General features: G+C 38.4%; 1 protein-coding gene across 1 annotated transcript; it reads right to left on the bottom strand.

The window, feature by feature from the left end:
• Nucleotides 1–1,441: 1,441 nt before the first annotated feature.
• Nucleotides 1,442–5,622, bottom strand: LOC107781075 (plant-specific TFIIB-related protein 1). The gene is made up of 3 exons (XM_016601707.2): nucleotides 4,958–5,622; nucleotides 2,850–3,008; nucleotides 1,442–2,582 (listed from the first exon to the last, which is right to left on the bottom strand). The coding sequence occupies exons 1-3, from the start codon at nucleotides 5,540–5,542 to the stop codon at nucleotides 2,046–2,048; spliced, it is 1,281 nt and encodes a 426-aa protein (XP_016457193.1). The 5' UTR covers nucleotides 5,543–5,622; the 3' UTR covers nucleotides 1,442–2,045.
• Nucleotides 5,623–25,748: the final 20,126 nt, after the last annotated feature.

Genomic DNA, 25,748 nt, shown 5'->3' with positions numbered 1-25,748 from the left:
ACACGACACCCATCCCCATTTCCAATAACCTCCCCTACATTTAAGATTTTGGTTCTTTTCTAAAGGATGTCAAAAATATTTTCTCTCTTTCTTAATAATCACTCAAAATCTCTCTTTTATTTTTCTACCTCCCCCTGCCCCCTCCCAAATTTCTGATTCTTTTTCTTTTCTAAAAGTTTTCAAAATTGATACAATGCAGACGAAATTCAGAATATTGCTCTAGAATAAAGCTGCGGGTAAGTTCGGAATATTGCTCTAGAATCAAGTTGTGGGTAAGTTTTGAATCTTGTTTTCTTTCTTTCTAAAATATTTATTGTATGTGACTTGTATATGATACATCAATACCCGAAACAATACTCGATAAAATGCTAATACAATTATAATACGATTATATTAGATTTTTAGTGTAGAGTTGTGGTTGAAACTTGAAGAAGATAAAGATCATAACTGTATCACAATATTTCAGAAATGTATCGCGATTATATTATAATTGTATATGTATCATAATTGTTGCAGGAATTGTATTACAAATGTATGATAATTGTATATTGTAACGAGCGGTTGTGAGTTTGTGACGAATTTTACTGTTTGTATCACAAGTATGATAATTGTATATTAATTTATTAGTATTGTATCAGGTATTCTTTTGGGTATTATTGTACTGGATACAAGTTAGATACAATTGTGATACAAGTATGATACAATTATGTTTTAGGCATTGATGTGCTGATACAATTCAAATACAATTATGATATAGTTATCATGCAATTTCTAAATATTTTTTAATAATATAAAGCTGTTGGCAATGGTGGGAAGAGAGAAGATGGAGATTCAGGGCGTAGATTAAGGGATTTTGATTTTGATTTTTTAAAAAGGAGAGGGAAAAAAAGGGAAAGGATATAATTGAATCCTTAATCCTTATTTGATCTAAGTTCTTACATTTTAAGATTTTGAAATTAATTAAATTTAACCAAAATTAACTAAAATTTAACCTTATATAAATTATGTTCTTATATGAATAATGTATAATAACCATATAAATTCCTTCCATGCTACTTTTGAACTGTATATATGCACTATAATATATTTTCATATTAAATTTGAACTCCTTTCCTTCACTAGCTTGTTTACATATCCTTTTTGAATGTATTTTTCTGATTTTTGTTGCACTTTGGTTTTGTGTTTATTTGAAATTGGCAAATTATTAATTGCATGTTATGTTTTATGTTTTTTCCTTCAGCACTATATAATTTTTAAGGATTATGTATTTTTGCTGAAACTGAAAAAGAAGTATGATAACTTACGAAATTGAAGTTATGATACTATAAATTTGGAACAAATTTTAAGTTAATTTATTGACTAATCATTCGGGAACTTACACTTTTATTTATAACTCAAGCATAATTTTTAAATAAATTTATACTCATCGAGACAAGATGTACCTTGAGACTAGTCGATATATATAGATGAAGAAGCATATATAAAGCCGACATATCTTTAACTTGGTAGTCTTAAATCATTAACAACTTACTACAGGGTGCACACAGTCTACAACGAAATAGCGACAAATCGAAACAAAATAAAATGTTAATATCATAATCATTCTAACGGTGGCTTACTAGAAAGGATTACGATAAGTAGAAGGCAAAATAAGACTTGTTTGAGTATGCAGAAATTCCCCTTTAAGCAACTGGCCGCTCAAAGCTCCAGGAGAGTACCGACTGAAATTTACTCACAGGTATTTTTGTATGAACAATTCCTTATTCCTCCCTCACAAGGCCCTCGTCCTCTTCCCCGTCCTCTTCCCAAAGCAGCTGTTTATCTGTTTATCCGACTACATATGGCTCCTTATGCTGACATCACTTAATGGCTCCTCTATCTGCAGGGTTAGAGGCAACCTTTTGTGATGGTACAGCTTGGGTATTGGATAAAAGCCAGGAGATACTGAAGGCTGAAGCTGCAGCCGACAAGAAAACTGGCTAACCTCAAAGAACTAGAAGCAGTTTTTTCTATTGGTGCAATGGTGCATCTTCCTGAGATTTGTATTATAAGTCGATCTCCATTTCTTGAGTAGCACTTTGACTCTTCTCTGTAGCTGTTGTAACGCCACTTTCAACAGGAACTTGAGCTTTCCAAAATGGTGGTTGCCAAGATATTTGAGTTGTATGAGCATTATCTTTGCTATGGGGGTCCTCCTTGCCTCTGATCTGGGGGGATATATCTAATGAATCGCCTAGTTTAGCAGGCTTGTCCCTCTCAGACGAAGTTCCTTCAACTAAATCAACTCTAGGTGTCGATGAACGGCCTGTAGCAATGGTAGCTGTAGGAAAAGCCTTCTCTGGTGGAACGACAGGTTTATAACTTGATGGTAGGAGATCATCCCAGTTCTCCAAAAGCTCCTTGTACACCTTACGAAGAGTAACCTCAGTGAGTCCAGTCACTTTACATATTTCAGCCTGGGTTTTCCGCTTGTCTTCCAGTTGACAGGCCAAATATATAGCAGCAGCGGAGATGCTAATAGGATTCCTTCGTGTGCAAAAGCATTTATTGATGATTACCTCGCCAATGTGAGTTGCCAGCTCCTGAGGCAATTATTGTGCAAGATGAAGCCAAAAGATTTTGTATATGTAAAGGAACCTTTAAGTATAAGTAAACACTAACTTGATGAAATAAATAAACACAATGAACTATCCAACATGACACGATTTATTATGGGTCTCAAACAAACTGATAGCTAAAAGAGAGAACTTTTCTTTTAGATACTAGTTGATTAATTTGTTAATCTCACTAGCCTCGAGATTTAACCAAGGCGAACTTATTACTAGCTTATCAATGAACCGGCTAGGTACCTGAGCAGATTTATTCAGCTGAAGAAGTGTACAAAACCTTGGCATATGGACTGATATTGAATTACTGTTGATAGGTTGACTGAGTTGTAAAGCTTCTCCAAGAATCTTTATGTACTTCCCAATTTCCTTCTGAGGTAAATTGGCTGCAACCGATATTTCCTAGTTATCAAATAATTCAAATTAGAGATGCTTTTAAACATCAGATTCTCATGCATTTAAAAGTTTATGAAATGGATGCCAGATTAACATGCGGATACAAAAGATAAGCATATAAAACTCAAAAGACAACATTTCAGTTTGATTTACAAAATAATGTTTGATTATTTTAAGTTAAACAAGGTATACAAGGTACAGTTAGATGGGCAGACCCAGATCCAGGTGTTCCAAAGGTTTCTCATGTTACCATATACCAATATTCGCATAGCATGGTATCAAGAATGGCAATTCTGCAATCTTGAGACTATCTATCTATAACAAGTATCAACAAAGTTGATCGGTTTAAACACATGAACTAACCCTAAACCATAAGAGTTGTTTCTAAGACAATGAAGCGACAACGATAGTAACCTGCAAGGTCAGCATATCCTGCTACTTTTGATTCATAAGGTGTCAGGAGATGACCATTTTGTTTGGCTTATAGCAATTAAACAAGTGGTAGGGAGCAGATACCTATCAACCACTTTACAATTATCAGCAGATCGAGTGCTCATGATCAAACTTTCATAGGGTATTTTTGTTGCAAATATGCTGTAATTCCAGGTTTAGCAGACTGTACTCACGCAAACTAGAGAAGGGAAGAGAAAGGGAAAAAAGAAAAGTACATGATTTTCCCTACCCTTTCTGGTCTTAAGAAGACAAGGGAAAAGTACAGTGGGAAGAAGGGAGAGAGAAAAGTTCCCTTGCCCATCAAATATTTCCTACCTTTTCTTTACTATTATCCCTCATTGTACTTTTCTTTTCTCTTCTCTTCTCTTCTCTTCCCCTGCTTTCCAAGACATAGGGTTCTTTCAATTCCGACAAGAAAGAACAAAGAAGAAGAAAAGTAGTAAATGAGAGAGAGGTTAGGAGAAGGTAAAATGTTCTCATGATTGGAATAAACCCTCGGATGGAAATAAGCTTGAATGAGCGAACCAGAAAAGAAGTAGTGACACCCAATGAGCTGAAGTCACAAAGGTTCCACAGAAATCAGATCATGTTATGAGAAACCCAAAGTTCTGTACCTACTGATTGAAATGATAAACCAATGTACAATAAGACGAGAACTAAATTCTGGTGTGTTTCTCAAGAAAATGGATCTTAGGTCTAACTCAATCCAAAAGCTAGCTCATAAAGTAAAGATTGTCCAAGAACATAGAGGGAGACTACAATCCATACTTTTAAAAACTATGGGACAGTAACAATATTTGGTACGGACAAAATCTTTTCCATGGAAACTCTGAAAAGTGTTTTACCTAATAATATCATGTTTTGAATAATCTTCTGGTGTTGGTTGGGTATAAAATAGGTGACATATGATAATCATACAAGGTGGATGACAGGTATAACCAGTTGCGGAACCATAATTCCTATGACCTAAAGCAACTTTGAACCCTGTTTACTACTATACTTGAATTTTTCTTCATGTCAAGGGGATTTAAAAACTCACATATAACCAAAAAAGATTATTTTTACTCTATTTATGTGATGTAATTTTCTGACAAAGCTTCACTCTACCTAGTTCCGCCCATGGGTATAACAATACTAGTTCGGTGAATCTTTTAGCATTCGAGATTGAAAACGATATCTACATGTTGATTTAAGCAAATATAAGAAAGTGAGAGTTGTGATACTTGAAAAGAAAAATGACTTCCACCAATAAGTTAAGAAAGCCGTTTCTCCCTTTTGTTTGAAAATATTTTATTTTCCAGTAACTTAGAACTTCCCAGAAGATATTTTCTGTCATACCGAACACATTAGCTCTTTTTCCAATATGATACAGTACACGCAATATATTCTCCGCTAATATTCATCACTTACAGCAATATTTATCAAGTGTTCAATTAGATACCAATAAGCTGGATTAGTTCAGACAAAAGCACAGCTTAGAGCTTGATACATAATTAACATACCTGGAGAGTTCTTGGCTCTTGGGCTTCCCTGATAGCGTGTACAAGAGCAGCAGTAGCAAGCGCCTCGACACTCCGATTCCTTAAGCACGTTGCAGACGAACAATCCCTGAAGAGCTGAAACGCGTGGTCCGAAATATCATAATCCAGTCGCAGAATAGAAGCCACGTCAATAATCTGCAAGTAAGCCCTAAGGTTTTCCACCACGACGGATGACGTAGACGAACTGGAGGAGGAAGACGACGTCGTTTCAAGTACTCGTTCCAGCTCAGCAAGGTGACCGGCGAAAGAAATGGAGGATTGGGCAAATACTGGGTAAGGTTCGAGAGACCAAGTGGAGAAAGCGGTGATGAAACCTGTGGGTTCAAATGGGTCTTCATCGTCGTTAGTGGCGGAGATGGGAAGAGTAGGGAGGTCGGAAGTGGCGAGGCACAGAGGGGAATCTTGGGCACGGGTGTGAAAAAGATGGTGGGATTGGGTTAATCGCTCCTCCACTACACGGCCGCAGGATGTGCACTCGGTTATCGGTCTGCCGCTGGTGCTGGTGGTGCACCGCCCTTGCTCCGCCGAGCAGTACGGACACCGCATTTGTTTCGACTTCAATTAGTTAAGTGTGGGGGCTGGAGTACTGGTCCTGCTTTGGAATCAATAATTTGTTATAGAGTTTGGTTATCATCCCTTTAATATTTATAGTTTGCTGATGAGTATGATTTATGAACTTAGAAGCATTTTGGAATTTATCAATAATATCAAAATGTAACAACAATGTTATGTAAATTTTCTTTGATCATATTACTCAATTTAAATTTACCTCAAGCTAATATTATTAAAATAAAAAATAAAAAAATATTAAAATATTTCTATATTTTTATATTAAATATCAAAATCTATTTATATACTATATTAAAAGCACGAAAACCCTCAGCGAAATGTGGTTCACCTTTTTTATACTTAAAAAATAGAGTTCACATTGGACTATATTATCATTAATTATTCTCCTAATATATTAGGGCTTTGAAAACAATAAAAATTTTACTCATTCCTTATTTGAACTAAGTAAAAAATCCTAATATTTAGAATTTCAATATGGAAGAGCTTTAATTTGTTGAACGTATTGTAGTGAGATTATTCTTCTTCCCAAGTTATTCTTTTTCCTTTTCTTACTTTGTTATAGTTAATTTAATCATTACCAATAAATAACTAACTTAATTATCAATAAATTTATTAGTTAAAATTTAATATCATTGTACCAATAAATATATAAAATATACCACATACTAATTATCCGTTAGTTTTATGTCATCTATACAGTTAAATTTGGGTATCCTATTCCTAATCATGCATAAATTAATAATTATATTAAGTTAATACATTGGTGATTGTAATATGGATTAAGTTGTATATTATTCGTATTCTTTTTATAATGTTAGTAAATTGTAACCTTTGATAGTTATTAGGTAATATTTTTAATATAATTCTATGTTTATAAAGAGATTATATGTAATTATCTTATAAGTTATATGATTGTGCTAACTTTCTACACAATTCATATAACTTATACACAATATGATAGAAATATAAAGGACATAGTGAAATATGTTGATAGTATAATTTTTTAATAAAATATATAATAAAGTATTCTCTTTAAATTTTATTAAATCAAACTTACTATGAATTGATCTATATTCAAAGAAATTATTAAGATAGAAAAATCAACATATTTGTTTTATTTCACTTTGAACATATTTTTCAGCCCTTCTTGTTTTTTTTCTTCTTTAATTAAGCTTTTGTTTTTCTTATTATGGGACAATAGTTATCTTTGTGAAGCTACGATAGAGAGTTTTTTTTTTTTTTTTAAAAGAATCTTAAATTGTGATGGTAAATAAGTTTCTCGGGTAGTAAATATTTATTTTAGACTAATAATTATTTTTTTTGGTAACGTCAGATCCTCAAGTAAGCTTCTTCTAAGCTAATACTTCAAAACATACTTTAAATTTTTTCCATCTTAAGTCTTCAAGGATTGCATATTTTTGTTGAAACTGAAAAGGAAGCATAATGGCATGTGAAATTAAAGTGATAAAATTATGAAACCAAAATAAATTCTAAGTTGAACATACCAACGGATGATTAAGGACTTCTATATGATAATTTTCTTTATTGAGTTAGCTATATAAGGTCAATAGTCATCTTTTTCATGAAAATATATATTTTTTTAATTACTCAAATACAAATTTTCATATAATTTTAAAGGTTTTACTCATTAAGTTAAGGTACACGCGCAACGCGCGTACCTGTAGACTAGTACTATATTAAAAGCACGAAGACGCTTAACGAAATGTCGTTCGCCTTTTTTACCCTTAAAATTTTATTTTTACATTAGACAAAATAATCATTTACACTTTTTCCTAATATTTAGGAATAGTTATATAATTATTTGCCCAATATTTAGTGCTTCAATTTCTCAATTCCTTTTAGTTTTAGACTTCCTACACTATTTAACTCACACGGGGAAAGTTTCGACCAATTCATGTGCAACTTTTTCAATGATTTTGTAGTCCTATACATCTTTAGAAAAAGATGAGTTAAGGCAAAAGCTGATGTCTTTTGATTTTTGAATAGAAGTCTTGCCACACCCAAGTTTAACTGTAAACGATTTTAACTCATCTTAATTTACTGAGAATAAGTAAGGACGCAGCTATTATGTTTAATTGTTTGAATTATTCTGTCATAGATATATATAATTTAATTATCTTAGTAAAACTAAAAAAGAAAAATAGAGAAAGATTTGTAGGAAATTTGGTATACAATAGTATGTCCACTATCCTTTAATTACACACCCCTGTAAGTTTTATGTACCAAAATATTATTATACTCTTTAACTCAACATCAATGTCACGACCCAAAATCTCACCCATCGTGATGGCGTCTATCTCGATACTAGGCAAGCCGTTAATGTCACTAAACCACAATTTTTTTTATGTATGAAAATATAATATTTAAATACAATACAAAATCTCCCAAATACAAATACAAATACTCCCAAAAATCTGGTGTCACCGAGTACATGAGCATCTAATATGAATACAAATCTGAAAAAGTACGGTCTATAATAGTCTAAGACCAAAAGTACAGTAATACAGAGATAGGGAAGGAGAGACAAGGTCGGCAAAATACGGCAACTACCTTTGAATCTCCGAAAAATCAGCTGTACGGAAGAATCAACACCCGTTATGTCCGGGAACACCTGGATCTGCACACGAAGTGCAGGGTATAGTATGAGTACAACCAACTCAGCAATTAACAATAATAAATAAGGAACTGAAGATAGTAACGAGCTACACAGTTATGGTTCATTTTCAGTAATCCCAACAAAGAATAGACATGCTATCAAATCTGGCAATTTAATGTCAAATCAATTTTTATACAGTTCCTGTTCATGTAATCCGTATATCAATAATTTTTCAGAAATTTCACAACAATGACAGATAGCAACTAAATGCAATAACAAATGGAATTCAAGTACAACCTCTCAGAACAACAATCACTCACTGGGCTCCCAGCCCTCATCACTCACTCAATAGGTACCCGCGCTCACTGGAGGTGTACAGACTTCGGAGGGGCTTCTACAGCCCAAACGCTATAATCTGCACGGACAACTCACGTGCTACACGGACAACTCACATGCCATAATATAAATATCTGGATCTGCACGGCCAACTCACGTGCCATAGTATAATATAAGGATCCGCACGACCAACTCACGTGCTATAGTATAATATAAGGATCCGCACGGACAACTCACGTACTATAGTATCAATATCTCACATTCAGGCCCTCGACTTCACTCAGTCATAAATCTCTCCAGTCTCTCGGGCTCTCAATAATCATGAAATCAGCCCAAATAATAATGATATGATGTATTAATAATAATAATAATAATAGAGACTGAGATAAAATGTGCAAGTAAAAACTAAGACTGAGTACATATAGCATTTAGCAGGCAATTCAACAAATACGCGACCTTTGTGGGTCCCAACAGTACTATCACATAGCCTAAGCATGATTTCTAACATGGTTTACAGTCAAATTTTATCAACACATAGAGAGCATATAGCTAACAATAAATTATTCAACTTTATAATTTTCCGGGACGGACCAAGTCACAATCCCCTCAGTACACGCCCACACGCCCGTCACCTAGCATGTGTGTCACCTCCAAAATAATCGCATGATACCAAAATCCAGGGTTTCATACCCTCAAGACTAGATTTAAAACTGTTACTTACTTCAAGCCGTGAAATTCTTATTCCGCAATGTCCTTTCCTCGTGAATTGGTCTCCAAACGCCTCGAATCTGACCATAAATAATTCGTTTCAGTCAATAAAATTCATTGGAATTAATTCCATAAGAAAATAATAATTTTTCATAAAAATCCGAAAATTATCTCAAAAATCGCCCGTGGGGCCCATGTCTCGGAACTCGACAAAAGTTATAAAATCCGGAAGCCCATTCAACCACAAGTCTAACCATACCAATTTTACCAAAATCCGACCCCAACTCGACCCTCAAATCTTCAATTTAAACCAAGAGGGTTTTCAATTTTTCCCAACTCAATTCACTAATTAAATGATAAAAATAACCATGAATTCGGGTAATTTAACTAATATTGAGTTAAAAATACTTACCTCATTGTTTCCTATGAAAATCATCCAAAATCGCCTCAAATCCGAGCTCCAAATCGTCAAAAACTGAAAATGAAAAGTCCCATTTTCAGAACTTAAACTCACTGCCTAGGCTTTCCTTCTTCGCAAACGCGGTCAGTGCCTCGGGTTCGCGAAGCAAAATAGCTCCTGTCCAAATTCCTCCTTCGCGAAAGCGACATCACCCTCGCGTTCGCGAAGCACAAATGCCTCTGCCTCAATGTCTTCTACGCGAACGCGTTCAACCCCTCGCGAATGTGATGATTTGTTCCCCCTCACTATACGAACGCGACACCCCCTACGCGAACGCGTAGACCAATTGCCTGGGGTCCTCAGCTGCCTCCTCTCTTCTTTGCGAACGTGTAACACCTCTCACGTTCGCGATGCACACCCAGTCCACCCTTCGCGAACGCGTGCTTCTCTTCGCGAACGCGAAGAGCAAATATTGCCAGCCTCTCAGTTCCTCTTCGCGAACGCGAGGCTCCATTCACGAACGCGGTGAAGGAAACCAGATGGTGCATTAGAAAAATTCCAGCAGAGTTCCACGTCAAAAATCCAACTCGTTAACCATCCGAAACACACCAGAGCCCCTCGGGACGTCAACCAAATATACCAACAAGTCCTAAAACATCATACGGACTTAGTCGAATATTCAAATCACCTCAAACAATGCTAAAACCATGAATTACACCCCAATTCAAGCCTAATGAACTTTGAAATTTTTAATTTCTACAAACGACTCCGGAACCTATCAAATCACGTCCAATTGACCTCAAATTTTTCACACAACTCATAAATGACATAACAGAGGTATTCCAATTTTCAGAATCGGATTCCGACCCCGATATCAAAAAGTCAACCCCCCGGTCTAACTTCTCAAAAATTAAACTTTCGGCATTTCAAGCCTAATTCCTCTACGGACCTCCAAATAATATTCCGGACATGCTCCTAAGCCCAAAATTACCATACGGAGCTATTGGAATCATCAAAATTCAAATCCGAGGTCGTTTACACATAAGTCCATATCCGATCCACTTTTCCAGCTTAAATTTTCAATTATGAGACTAAGTGTCTCATTTCACTCCGAGTTCCTTCCAGACCCGAACCAACTAACCCGATAAGTCATAAATCAATTGTAAGACATAAATTGAGTAGTAAATGGGGGAACAGGGTTACAATATTCAAAACGACCGGCCGGGTCGTTATATTCTCCCCCTCTTAAACAAACGTCCGTCCTCGAACGAGTTTAGAATAATATCTGGAGTCTCAAATAAGTGTGGATATTTGTTCCTCATCTCCTGCTCAGTCTCCCGAGTAGCTTCTCCGATTGGCTGGCCTCTCCCACTGCACCTTCACTGATGCTATGTTCTTTGACCTCAACTTTCGAAACTGCCAGTCTAAAATAGCCACCAGCTCCACATCATAAGTCAAATTACCATCCAGCTGTACTGTACCGAAATACAGAATGTGAGACGGATCCCCGACATACTTCGGAGCATGGATACATGGAACACTAGATGAACACCTGATAGACTAGGTGGCAAAGCAAGTTCATAAGCCACCTCCCCAATTTTCTTAAGTATCTTAAAATGCCCAATATACCGAGGGCTCAACTTGCCATTTTTCCCGAACCTCAACGCACCCTTCATGGGTGAGATCTTGAGCAGAACCTTCTCCCCAACCATGTGAACAACATCACGAACCTTCCTGTCAGCATAACTCTTCTGTCTAGACTGTGTCGTTCCTGAATTACTTTGACCTTCTCTAAAGCATCCTGAACCAAGTCAGTACCCAATAGTCTAACCTCACCAGGCTCAAACTAACCCACCGAAGACTGACCGACACCATCTCCCATATAAAGCTTCATACGGAGCCATCTGAATGCTTGACTGGTAGCTATTATTGTAAGCAAACTCTGCGAGTGGCAGAAATTGATCCCAAGAACCCCCAAAGTCAATGACACAAGCGCGTAGCATATCCTCCAATATCTGAATAGTGCGCTCGGACTGTCCGTCCGTCTGAGGGTGAAATGCTGTACTCAACTGAACCTGTGTGCCCAATTCTCGCTAAACTGCCCTCCAAAACTGTGAGGTAAACTGCGTACCCCGATCTGAAATAATGGACACCAGCACACCGTGTAGGCGAACAATCTCGCGAATATATATCCCATCCAACCGCTCCGAAGAATAATTAGAACCGACTGGAATAAAATGCGCAGATTTGGTCAACCGATCTACTATCACCCAAACAACATCAAACTTTCTCAAAGTCCGTGGGAGTCTAACTACGAAGTTCATGGTAATACGCTCCCACTTCCACTCCGGAATTTCAAGTCTCTGTAGCAATCCGCCCGGTCTCCTGTGCTCGTACTTTACCTGTTGACAATTTAAACACCGAGATACAAACCCAACTATATCTTTCTTCATTCGCTTCCACCAATAGTGCTGTCTCAAATCCTTATACATCTTCGCGGCGCCTGGATGAATAGAGTACCACGAACTGTGAGCTTCCTGGAGAATTAGCTCACGCAAACAATCTACATTAGGTACACATAGCCTGCCCTGCATCTATAATATGTCGTCATCTCCAATAGTGAATTCCTTGGCATCACCGTGCTGAACCATGTCCTTAAGGACAAGCAGATATGGATCATCATACTAGCGCTCTCTGATGCGATCATATAAAGAAGACCGAGAAACCACACAGGCCAAAACTCGATTCGGCTCGGAAACATCCAATCTAACAAACTGATTAGCCAAGGCCTGAACATCCAAGGCTAAAGGCCTCTTTGCTACCGGTAAGTATGCTAAGCTGCCCAAACTCTCCGCCTTACGACTCAAACGGAGCACCTTTTAGGTCAATTTAGTCATAGGCGATGCAATAAATGAGAAACCCTCCACAAAACGACGATAATAACCGGCCAAGCCAAGAAAACTCCGAATCTCAGTAACTGAGGATGGTCTGGCCAATTCTGAACTGCCTCTATTTTCTTCGGATCTACCTTAATACCTTCACTGGACACTATCCCAAGAATGCCACCGAACTAAGCCAGAAATCACACTTAGAGAATTTGGCATAAAGTTTCTCCTCTCTCAGCCTCTATAATACAATACCCAAGTGTTGTGCGTGCTCCTCCTAGCTACATGAGTACACCAGAATATCATCAATGAATACCACGACAAATAAATCAAGATATGGCTGAAATACAATATTCATCAAATACATAAATGTTGTTGGGGCATTAGTTAGCCCAAAAGACATCACAAGAAATTCATAGTGGCCATAACGAGTCCTGAATGCCGTCTTTAGAATATCCGAATTCCAAATTTTTAATTGGTGATACCCAGACCTCAAATCAATTTTGGAGAATACCCTCGCTCCCTGAAGCTGGTCAAATAAATCATCAATACGCGGCAATGGATATTTATTCTTGATTGTAACTTTGTTCAACTGCCTGTAATCGATGCAGATCTGTATAGTACCATCTTTCTTTTTCACAAACAGAACCGGTGCACCCCAAGGTGACACACTAGGCCTAATAAACCCCTTTTCAAGGAGTTCCTGAAGTTTCTCTTTCAATTCTTTTAACTCAGCTGGTGCCATACAATACGGAGGAATAGAAATGGGTTGAGTGCCCTGCATCAAGTCAATACCGAAATCAATATCCCTGTCGGGTGGCATACCCGACAGGTCTGTAGGAAATACATCCGGAAAGTCTCGCACGACCGATACTGAATCAATAATAGGAGCATCTGCATCAACATCTCTCACAAAGGCCAAATATGACAAGCATCCCTTTCCAACCATACGTTGGGACTTCAAATAAGAAATTACCCTACTAGGAACAAGATCTAGAGAACCCCTCCATTCTACCTTTGGCAACCCCAGCATCGTCAACGTCACGATTTTTGCGTGACAGTCCAGAATAGCATGATATGGAGACAACCAATCCATACCCAGGATTATATCGAAATTAACCATACTGAGTAATAAGAGATCAAATCTAGTCTCCAGTTCCCCAATAGTTACTACACACGACCAATACACACGATCCACAATAATAATATCGCCCGCCGGTGTAGATACACAAACAGGTAAAATTAAGGACTCACAGGGCATATCCAGATAATGAGCAAAATACGATGATACATATGAATAAGTGGAACCAGGGTCAAATAATATAGAAGCCTCCCTGTGGCATACTGAAACAATACCTGTGATTATTGCGTCTGAAGCAACAGTATCTGGCCTGGCATAAAAAGCATAGAATCGAGCCTGCTCGCCTCCTGATCGGCCTCCCCCTCTAGGGCGACCCGTAGCTGCCTAACCCCCACCCCGAGATGGCAGGGCGGGTGGTGTAACTGCTGGTGCTGGTGCCATCAGTCGAGAACTCTGCTGTGAAACCCCACTCAACAACCTAGGACACTCTCTCTTGAAATGACCAAATTCTCCGCACTCGAAACAACCCTTCATCTAACGGAACTACTGCTCCTGATATCCCGAGGGATGACCTGCAGAAGCCTGTGCGGACGAGGCATGATGAGAACTCTGCGCTGGTAGTGCACTGAATGAAGACTGGCCTGAGTGAGTACTATAAGAACCATGGCTAACTGATGCACCACAATGAGCTGGACGACCCGTCTGAGCGTGTCTGTAAGAACGACCCCTAATGCGGTAAAACTGACCCCCTGAAGGAACACCGCTGAAATCACCTGAACCACGAGGCCTCTTAGCCTCCCTCTCAACCCGCTCCACATTCCTGGCTACGAACCATCTCTATCTGCTGAGCAATGTCCACTACCTCATCAAAAGTAGCACTAGATACTCTCTTCCTAGTCATAAGTAACTGCAGTTGATATGTGAGGCCATCAATGAACCTCCTAATCCTCTCCCTATCAGTGGGAACCAACCAGATTGCCTGACGAGCCAACTCAGAAAATCATCTCGTACCGCGTCACGGACATATCACCCTGGCGAAGCTGCTCAAACTATTTGCACAGCTCTTCTTTGCGGGACTGAGGTACGAACTTCTCCAAAAAGACCATGGAGAACTGATGCCAAGTAAGTGGGGCTGTGCCAATAGGTCTATGTCTCTCGTAAGTCTCCTACCATCTGAGTGCAGACCCAAAAAACTGAAAAGTAGTGAATAAGACCCCACTGGTCTCCAGAATACCTGCTATCCGAAGCATCCGTTGGCACCTATCCAGAAAATCCTGAGCATCCTCTGACTCAGTACCGCTAAATGGTGGAGGTCGAAGCCTTTCAAATCTCTCAAGTCTCCTCTGCTCATCATCTGCCATAACAGGAACTATCGGGGCCTGAGCAGCTGCAATCGGTTAGGTTGGTAGTGCCCCCGGTATCTGAAGTCCCTGTACTACCTGGTCTGGAGTACGGGCAACGGGGGTATGAGTACCTCTCCCAGCCTGAGAAGTGGCAGGTGCGGCCTGAGCCGAAACCACCTGAGCAAGACTAGTGCAGGCTGACAATATCTGGGAAAAAGTCTCCTGAATGCCTACAATCTCAATGGGCACAGTCGGTGCCTGAGCTGATCTTGTCGGCTCAACTATATCTGGAATCTGCTCCTGCGCTGGAACAACTGGTGGTACTATAGGTGTTGTTCCAACTGTGGTACGAGCTACACCTCGACCTCTACCTCGGCCCTGGCCTCTACCATGACCCCGGCCTCTCGCGGCCCTAACTGGTGGCACTGGTGGCTGATCGTCCGATCCGATAGTACGTGTCCTCACCATCTGTGAGAGAATAGAATAGCAAAAATTTAGTTTCCAGAATCAACAAATTCGCACGAATGAATACAAGAAAGTGAAATTTTCCTAAGGTTTCTGCAGCCTCTCGAAGCTAAGTACAGACGTCTCCGTACCGATCCGCAAGACTCTACTAAACCTTCTCATGACTCGTGAGACCTATGTAACCTAGGCTCTGATATCAACATCAATGTCACGATCCAAAATCTCACCCGTCGTTATGGCACCTATCTCGATACTGGGCAAGCCGTTAATGTCACTAAACCACAATTTCTTTTATGTCTAAAAATATATAATTTTTAAATAAAATACAAAATCTCCCAAATACAAATACGAACACTACCGAAAACCTAGTGTCACTGAGTACATGAGCATCTAATATGAATACAAATCTGGAAAAGTACGGTCTATAATAGTCTAAGACCAAAAGTACAGTAATACAGAGATAGGGAAGGAGAGACAAGGTCGGCAAAACACGGCAACTACCTTTGAATCTCCGGAAAATCAGCTGTACGGAAGAATCAACACCCGTTATGTCCGGGAACACCTGGTTCTGCACACGAAGTACAGGGTATAGTATGAGTACAACCAACTCAGCAAGTAATAATAATAAATAAGGAACTGAAGATAGTAACGAGCTACACAGTTATGGTTCATTTCCAGTAATCCCAACAAAGAATAGACATGCTATCAAATCTGACAGTTTAATGTCAAATCAATTTTTATACAGTTCCTGTTCATGTAATCCGTATATTAATAATTTTTCAGAAATTTCACAACAATGACAGATAATAACTAAATGCAATAACAAATGGAATTCATGTACAACCTCTCAGAACAACAATCACTTGCTGGGCTCCCAGCCCTCATCACTCCCTAGGCTCCCATCCCTCATCACTCACTCAATGGGTACCCGCGCTCACTGGAGGTGTACAGACTCCGGAGGGGCTTCTACAGCCCAAGCTCTATAATCTGCATGGACAACTCACGTGCTGCACGGACAACTCACGTGCCATAATATAAATATCTTGATCCGCACGGCCAACTCACGTGTTGCACGACCAACTCACGTGCCATAGTATAATATAAGGATCCGCACGGCCAACTCACGTGCTATAGTATAATATAAGGATCCGCACGACCAACTCATGTGTTGCATGGACAACTCACGTGCTATAGTATCAATATCTCACATTCAGGCTCTCGGCCTCACTCAGTCATAAATCTCTCCAGTCTCTCGGGCTCTCAATAATCATGAAATCAGCCCAAACAACAATGATATGATGTATTAATAATAATAACAGAGACTGAGATAAATGTGCAAGTAAAAACTGAGACTGAGTACATATAGCATTTAGCAGGCAATTCAACAAGTAAGCGACCTCTGTGGGTCCCAACCGTACTATCACATAGCCTAAGCATGATTTCTAACATGGTTTACAGTCAAATTTTATCAACACATAGAGAGCATATAGCTAACAACAAATTATTCAACTTTACAGTTTTCCGGGACGGACCAAGTCACAATCCCTTCGGTGCACGCCCACACGCCCGTCACCTAGCATGTGCGTCACCTCCAAAATAATCGCATGATACCAAAATTCGGGGTTTCATACCCTCAAGACCAGATTTAAAACTGTTACTTACTTCAAGTCATGAAATTCTTATTCCGCAATGTCCTTTCCTCGTGAATTGGTCTCCAAACGCCTCGAATCTGGCCATAAATAATTCGTTTCAGTCAATAACATTCATTGGAATTAATTCTATAAGAAAATAATAATTTTCCATAAAAATCCAAAAATTTGCTCAAAAATCATCCATGGGCCCATGTCTCGGAACTCAACAAAAGTTACAAAATCCGGAAGCCCATTCAACCACAAGTCTAACCATATCAATTTTACCAAAATCCGACCCCAACTCGACCCTCAAATCTTCAATTTAAACCAAGAGGGTTTTCAATATTTCTCAACTCAATTCACCAATTAAATGATAAAAACAACCATAAATTCGGGTAATTTAACCAATATTGAGTTAAGAATACTTACCCCGTTGTTTCCTCTAAAAATCACCCAAAATCACCTCAAATCCGAGCTCCAAATATCAAAAATCACCCAAAATCGCCCAGGCTTTTCTTCTTCACGAACGCGGTCAGTGCCTCGCATTCGCGAAGCACAAAATAGCTCCCGTCCAAATTCCTCCTTCGCGAACTCGATATCACCCTCGCATTCGCGAAGCACAAAAATGCCTCTGCCTCAATGTCTTCTACGCGAACGCGTTCAACCCCTCGCGAACGCGATGATTCATTCCCCCTCACTACGCGAACGCGACACCCCTACGCGAACGCATAGACCAATTGTCTGGGGTCCTCAGTTGCTTCCTCTCTTCTTCGCGAACGCGTAACACCTCTCGCGTTTGCGATGCACACCCAGATCACCCTTCCCGAATGCGTGCTTCTCTTCGCGAACGCGAAGAGCAAATATTGCCAGCCTCTCTGTTCCTCTTCGCGAACGCGATGACGGAAACCAGATGGTGCATCAGAAAAATTCCGACAGAATTCCAAGTCAAATATCCAACCTGTTAACCATCTGAAACTCACCCGAGCCACTCGGGACCTCGATCAAATATACCAACAAGTCCTAAAATATCATACGGACTTAGTCGAATCTTCAAATCACCTCAAACAATGCTAAAACCATGAATTACACCCCAATTCAAGCCTAATGAACTTTGAAATTTCTAATTTCTACAAACGACTCCGGAACCTATCAAATCACGTCCGATTGACCTCAAATTTTTCACACAAGTCATAAATGATATCATAGAGGTATTCCAATTTTCAGAATTGGATTCCGACCCCGATATCAAAAAATCAACCCCCGGTCCAACTTATTAAAAATTAAACTTTCGGCATTTCAAGCCTAATTCCTCTACGGACTTCCAAATAATATTTCGGATACGTTCCTAAGCCCAAAAGCACCATACGGAGCTATTAGAATCATCAAAATTCAAATCCGAGGTCGTTTACACATAAGTCCATATCCGGTCCACTTTTCTAACTTAAATTTTCAATTATGAGATAAAGTGTCTCATTTCACTCCGAGTTCCTTCCGGACCCGAACCAACTAACCCGATAAGTCATAAATCAATTGCAAGATATAAATTGAGCAGTAAATGGGGGAACGGGATTACAATATTCAAAACGACCGGCCGGGTCGTTACATGGACTAAGGGTGGATATGCTATGATAGAATGGGTTCATATTGTGCGTATATAGTTTAATAATATTTATATAACTTCTTAAAGTTTTATATTTATTGACATGGGGTATGGCGCACAATATAATCACTTAATTCTTTCTCTAATAGGACTTTAGATATTTTCTTAATTTTTAGGAATTCAAAATTAACTAAATTTTTGTGTATTAAATATTTTCTTATTTGAACTATGCAATATATCAACTTTGTTAAATAAACCACGTTTTATAATTTTCAAGGAGAGTAGAATATGTGAATTCTCATTAAATAAATATTAAAAGGAATTATAATTTAAGGTCCACACAATTTCCTTTATTTCTCCAGTTTAGTGAAATTCCTCCATCAAATAAAATTACAAAGACGAAAAACAAATTACAAAGAGGAAAAAAGAAAAGAAAGAAAAGATTGATTTAATAGGGATGTTTCATAACGTAAACAAAAAAAATTAAACAAAACATCCTAATTCACAATAGGAAAGTTTTGATAGGTGTCCTTTTTAATACTAATAAAAGTTTTATAAAGTAATTATTTGTATGTTTCGAACACTTTATAATCTTTTTAAGTTTAGGATCTTTTCTTTTTGTGAATAAAATGTGAAAGTTTTGAACAAGTTTGAGCATTTTCACAAAATTGGTAAATGTGTGTAAAATCTTTGTAAATATAATAACTAACACATAATTAATATACATGCAATGCACGTACGCAAGTATTTCTGCAATATTAAACGATGATTTTTTAATATTTTAATTAAACGCTATTTCTATGACACTTTTATACAAAAAAACAAGTACTAGAACAAATTAAAAAAAGAACTTATAACACAATTATTTATCATTTATTTTAATACTTAAATCAAACGCTAATCCTAAACATGATTGACACAATTATTTATCACTTAAGAACTTATAATTTTTTATTAATCTTTATATTAGAATGCAAACACATTTTTATGAATAATATATATGTTATTTTTGAAAGTTTGTTCACTAATACGAGGAACAAGCGCAACGCGCTTAAACTAAGACTAGTAATTATAAAATATTTTATAAACTAATTTGACCAACTTTTTAAAATTAATCCAAACATCTTCATAGTCGATAATTATGTCGTTTCAATGCCAATCAACTCGAGCTTTAACAAAAGAGAAGCTTAAATTTACCAGAAGTTATTGCGAAAAAGCATGTGGAGATTGTCTTAGATTTTTCTTTTTTTTCCCAAATAAAAATAATGTGCAAAATTTGATGCTCAAAAGCAACTTTGACTTTAAAATATTTGTTATAAAATAAAGATTATAAAGTAAATAAACCAAAGACAAGTATATAGAGAGATTGATATATTATTCAACTTCAAATTGATGCACATAATGAGCTCAAAGCTCCTCTATTTATAGAAAAAAGGAAGCAGCTGCGAGGCTTTTCTTGAGCTGCTTGTAAACTGTTTGCATGAGCTGCTCGCAACCTGCATGTTTAATAAGAAGCGACTGCAAGTTATTTTATTGAATTGAATGCAACCTGCATGCATCAGCTACTTGTAGATAAACTTCAATAGAGTACTTAACGGATAATTTTCTTCACGAAAATTATCTATAGCGGAGTAATAAATGGACATCCATAATATAATATTTTCATAACGCTCCCCCTGGATGTTCATTAGAAGATAATGTGCCTCGTTAAAACCTTACTATGAAAAATCTAGAGGAAAACATCTGTCACGACCCATAATCCCACCACAGGCATCGTGATGACACTTAATCTCTAAGACTAAGTAAGAGGATTATAATTACAATTCAAGCCAATTGTTTTTTAATAGATAATCGAAACCGACAGCGGAAATAATTACAAACAACCTCCCAAGACTGGTAATACTCAGTCACGAACTCTAACTGAATACATGAAATTATCTCAAGGATTGAATGCTCAACACTGTTTGAATAATGATTAACAGTACAATAAAATAGAAAGACTCCAAGAGACTGCGGCGACCAAGCAGCTCTACCTTGAATTCTTGCGATTCCACTTTAACTCTGTCCGAACCTAATATCTCAAATACCTGACTCTGCACAAAAATGTATAAAAGTGTAGTATGAGTATACCACTGTCAAGACCCAATTTCACCTATAGGTCGTGATGGCACCCAACACTACAGCTAGGCAAGCCAACTAATAAATTAAGCATACATTGATAAAATTTAAAACCAAAAAAAATAATAAAAACACCAAAATTCTATCAATATGTGTGCCAAGACCTGGTGTCACAAGTGTATGAGCATCTAGTAGATTATAAAAAACCTCAAATACTATCTGAAATAAAAATAGACAGAATGAAAAATACAAGGAGAGACACTAGTAGCTGCAGAACGGCTCAGAAAAGTGCAGCTCACCACTATGCCCCTGGATAACGTGGGTGTAAGACGATAAGTCCTCCAATAGTACTTTTCTCAGGTCCTGCACAAAAAGTGCAGCAAGTATAGTATGAGTACATAAACAACGTGTACCCAGTAAGTATCAAGCCTAATCTCGAAGTGGTAGAGACGAGATGGCCGACTTTGACACTCACTATGGGTCAATAATAATAATTGAAATAAAACTAGGATATCTAGATCAGCATGATTCACAGAATATAACAATAATTTATTTAACCAGCAGAAATAATTAAATTCCTTCAAATGCAAGAATTCTCAATATATTAATTAAATTCCATAAATTCAAATAATTTCCAATTTTATCAATTAATCTCATTTATAGAAATAACAATTAATTCCTTAACAAGCGGGAATAATAATTCATTAAATTTTAAGGATTCTCCAATTTATCAATTAGTTTCGCAAGCTGAAATAACTATTAAAGTATCGTGTAATTATTATTATTAACCATGATTTCTGCCGAGGACGTACGACCCGATTCAGAGTGTCGTGTACACTGCCGAGGGACGTGCGGCGCGATCCATAGATGCATCTATCCTTCCGAGGCGTTCGGCCCACTCTACAAGAAAGGAGGACATTTTCTTATGTACCTCTGGAAGGAGAGTATATTTATTATAATATAAATTCGGGAGGAAGAGCAATTTCTTTTAACAATTAATTAATTTAAAAAGAAAATCAAGCATATGAGATTTCCATCCTTTAATATCTTTATCTAACAATTTACATCAAATATTTTAATTAATAAAGAATATAATTTACACAAGTAATTCATGCTTTGAGTCCTAAACTACCCAAACTTTAGCATTAATAGTAGCTACGCACGGACTCTCGTTACCTCGTGCGTACGTAGCCCCCACAATTAGCAATAATTATTCAATTTAATCCCTATGAGGCAATTTTCCCCTCACAAGATTAGACATGAGACTTACCTCGTCTCAAAGTCTACTTTTCGATTAACGTGTCGCGTAAAATTCTCGATTCGATGCCGAAAAATTCGAAATTATCCAAAAGTTATATAAAATAATTAATATATGTTTAATAATTCGAAATTCATCTATGAAATAAATTACACTATCCAAAATGGTAAAATTTCTAAAATTCACCCCGGGCCCACGTGCCTGGATTCCAGAAATTTTCGAATGGAAACGTTACCCATAATCTTAGGAACATAAATATATGACTTTTACTAAGTTCCATAACAAATTTCGTGGTTAAATCTCATTGTTTTCAAACACCTAGGTTTTCACCTAAATCCATGGTTTTTACTAATTTACATGTTATAATCTACCAATAATCTATGTATGTAACTCATGTTATGTAGGAATTACTTACCTCAAATTGCTAGGTGAAAACCCTCTTCCGAAATCTCCAAGAATCGCCAAAGAGATGAAAGAAAAGTGAGATAAATGGCCTAAGTCGCGCATTAAATGAGCTGGGCACAGGCCTCTGATGTCGCATTTGCGACACCAGGTTCGCAAATGCGAGGGTCGCAAATGCGACACAACTCTCGCAAATGTGAAGCTTGGCCTTCAGCTGCTGGGGTCGCAAATGCGACCAAAGAGTCGCAAATGCGAACTCTGCTGGGATCGCAAATGCATCAAATGTGTCGCAAATGCGAACACTTCCTAGGTCTGTCACGGCCCAAATTAACCCTCCGTAAGGTGTCGTGATGGCATCTAGTCTTTACAACTAGGTAAGCCTAACATTTGCGGAAAATATAAAGAAAACACAACATTTTTAAGATAATCAATATATTTTAAATAGCTAAGAGTAGTACCACTCGGCATACACAAAATAATTTTCCAAGATCCGAAATATCACTAAGTCACAAGCTTCTATAATCTATGTAGCTCTATACAAAAGTCTGAAGATAATAAGGAAAATCTCTAGACGAGGGAGTAGAAGGGGACTCCGAAGATCTGCGGACGCAAGCAGAGGTACCTTGAAGTCTCCTAGAATCAGCAGCACGTACTAACCCCGAGGCTGATAGCTCGCACCTGGATCTGCACACGAAAACATGTGCAGGGAAGGGCATGAGTACACCACAATGGTACCCAGTAAGTACCAAGCCTAACCTCGGTCGAGTAGTGACGAGGTCAGGTCAAGGCCCTACCAGAGTAAATATAATAAATTAAACAGTAAAAGATATAAGTAGAATTTACGGTAACACAATTAAAGAAATTCTCGAAAATTTAACAGTTAAGGGAGCCCTCGGCTCAAAATAAGGTAAACACAGTGGGAAATCTCTCAGGATACCGTCCCGTAGTTTCAAATGAATATGCAGTACAGGGGGATCTCCCAGAATACGTCCGTAGTCCCAAAGTAAATATGCAGTGCTGGGGGATCTCCCGAAATACGTCCGTAGTCCCAAAGTAAATATGCAGTACAGGGGGATCTTCCGAAATACGTCCGTAGTCCCAAAGTAAATATGCAGTGCTAGGGGCTCTCTCGGAATACGTCCGTAGTCCCAAAGTAAATATGCAGTACAAGGGGATCTCCCGTAATACGTCCGTAGTCCCAATTTAAATATGCAACGCAAGATGAAATGACAGGTATGACATCGAGTTATACAGTTTATACTGGACACAGATAAGGCAAATAAGGACTTAACTGAACATGACGCACAGAATGTCAATTAGGCAGTTAAAACACGTAAACATGCTTTTCTAATCTAAACTACACAATTAAACATATTAGTATAATTAATAAGAGAAGCAATTTATGATTTAAAAAGGTTAAACATGATTTTTGCAATAATAGCCCGTGTACGTACTTGTCCACACACCAAATAATATAAAGATATCTTAAGGGGAAAGTCCCCAACACAAGGTTAGGCAAGCCACTTACCTCGAACCGATCAAATCAACTTGATATCACGTTCTTGCCACGAGTATCCGACTCCAAATGGCCCGAATCTATTCAAAACAGTACAATACCATCAATACGCGCTAATGGAATGAATCCCACAAGAAAAACTACAAAATTAGGCCAAAACCTGAAATTGGCTCAAACCCGGCCCCCGGGGCCCACGTCTCGAAACCCGACAAAACTCACGAAACTAGAAAGCTCATTCACTCACGAGTCTAACCATATCAAATTTACTAAAATCCGACACCAAATGGTCCTCCAATCCATTATTCAAACTCCCAAATCCCTAGTCTCCAACTTCCAATTTCAACCTTAAATACACATTAACTAGGTGGAAAAATACATGGCAAGGCAAGATTATTGACCAAAAATAAGCACAAGGAACTTACCTCAAGAAATGCCTCGAAAATGCTCTCAAAAATCGCCCCAACCCGAGTTTGCAACGCCAAAAATGATAAAAATCGCGAAGCCTTTCGATTTTAATCACTGCCCAGGTATTTCCGCACCTGCGGAACCTGGGCTCGCACCTGCGGGTGCGCTTGTGCGGAAAACGTGCGCATCTGCACAACTCACTTACCCCCTCTGCCTTCGCACCTGTGACGAAAGGGCTGCATCTGCGCCCTCGCACCTGCGGAGTCCCTTCCGCTTCTGCGCATCTTGCGCATGCGCGAACATCCTTGTGCATTTGCGGGCATCGCAGATGCGGAAACTTTCTCGCACCTGTGACCCCAGGCCAACTCTCGATTTATCGCATCTATGCTTCCATCTCCACATGTGCGGCTCGCGCACCTGCGGTCTCTTTTCCGCAGGTGCGAAAACACCAGAACCAGCAAAGTTCAGAAATTCCTCTAAGTCCAAGTTTTCTCCCGTTAAGCATCCAAAACACACCCGAGGCCCCCAGGACCTCAACCAAACATACCAACCAATACTAAAACACCTTACGAACTTAGTCGAGCCTTTAAGCCATGTCGAACAACACCAAAATCATGAATTAATCACGGATTCAAACCTAAGAAATTTAAAGTTTTCCAAATTCTGCAAAAGACGCCGAACCACATCAAATCTAGTCCGAATGACTTCAAATTTTACACACAGGTCACATATGACATTACGAACCTACAACCACTTTCGAAATTCCATTCCGAGCTCGATATCAAAATTTCCACTATCGGCCGACATCGCCGAAAAACTAGCTTCCGCCAATTCAAGCCTAAATCTACTATAGATCCCCAAAACACATTCCGGACATGCTCCTAAACTCAAAATAACCTAACGGAGCTAACGGAACCGACGAAATTCCATTCCAGAGTCGTCTTCACACAGTTCCGACTACGGTCCAAATCCTAAGGCTTAAGCTCTCATTTAGGGACTAAGTGTCCCAAAACACTCCGAAACTCAAAACCAATCATCCCGGCAAGTCACAATAGCAGAAAAAGATTTGGGGGAGACAGTTAATAGAGGATCGAGGCTATTACTCTCAAAACGACCGGCCGGGTCATTACAAGGTCGGGCTTCTTCGCAATTGCGAAGCCCTTCTTGCAAATACGAGGTTCGCATTTGCGAACAATTTCTCGCATTTGCGAGACCTGCAACTGCTGCCAAAAAAAACCAGAAAACCGATGTATTTTCATTCCTTCCAAACGTCCGAAACTCACCCGAGCCCTCGGGGCTCCACACGAACTATCCACACAAGTCTAATAACCTCATACAAACTCGCTCGAGCGATCAAAATCAGGAAATAACATCAAAAACCAAGAATCATACCCTAAACCAAATTGATTCAAACTTA

This window comes from Nicotiana tabacum, chromosome 17 (assembly GCF_000715075.1).
Source record: "Nicotiana tabacum cultivar K326 chromosome 17, ASM71507v2, whole genome shotgun sequence".
NCBI classification, from domain to species: Eukaryota; Viridiplantae; Streptophyta; class Magnoliopsida; order Solanales; family Solanaceae; genus Nicotiana; species Nicotiana tabacum.
The sequence above is the reverse complement of the archived record's forward strand: the minus strand, read 5'-3'. Positions and strand labels throughout refer to the sequence as shown.

Coding starts and splice junctions, on each gene's coding strand:
- LOC107781075 (XM_016601707.2), bottom strand. CDS start 5,542: ATGCGGTGTCCGTACTGCTCGGCGGAGCAAGGGCGGTGCACCACCAGC. Junction 3,009..4,957: donor AAGAGCCAAGAACTCTCCAG/GTATGTTAATTA, acceptor TTTGATAACTAG/GAAATATCGGTTGCAGCCAA. Junction 2,583..2,849: donor AGCTGAATAAATCTGCTCAG/GTACCTAGCCGG, acceptor TAATTGCCTCAG/GAGCTGGCAACTCACATTGG.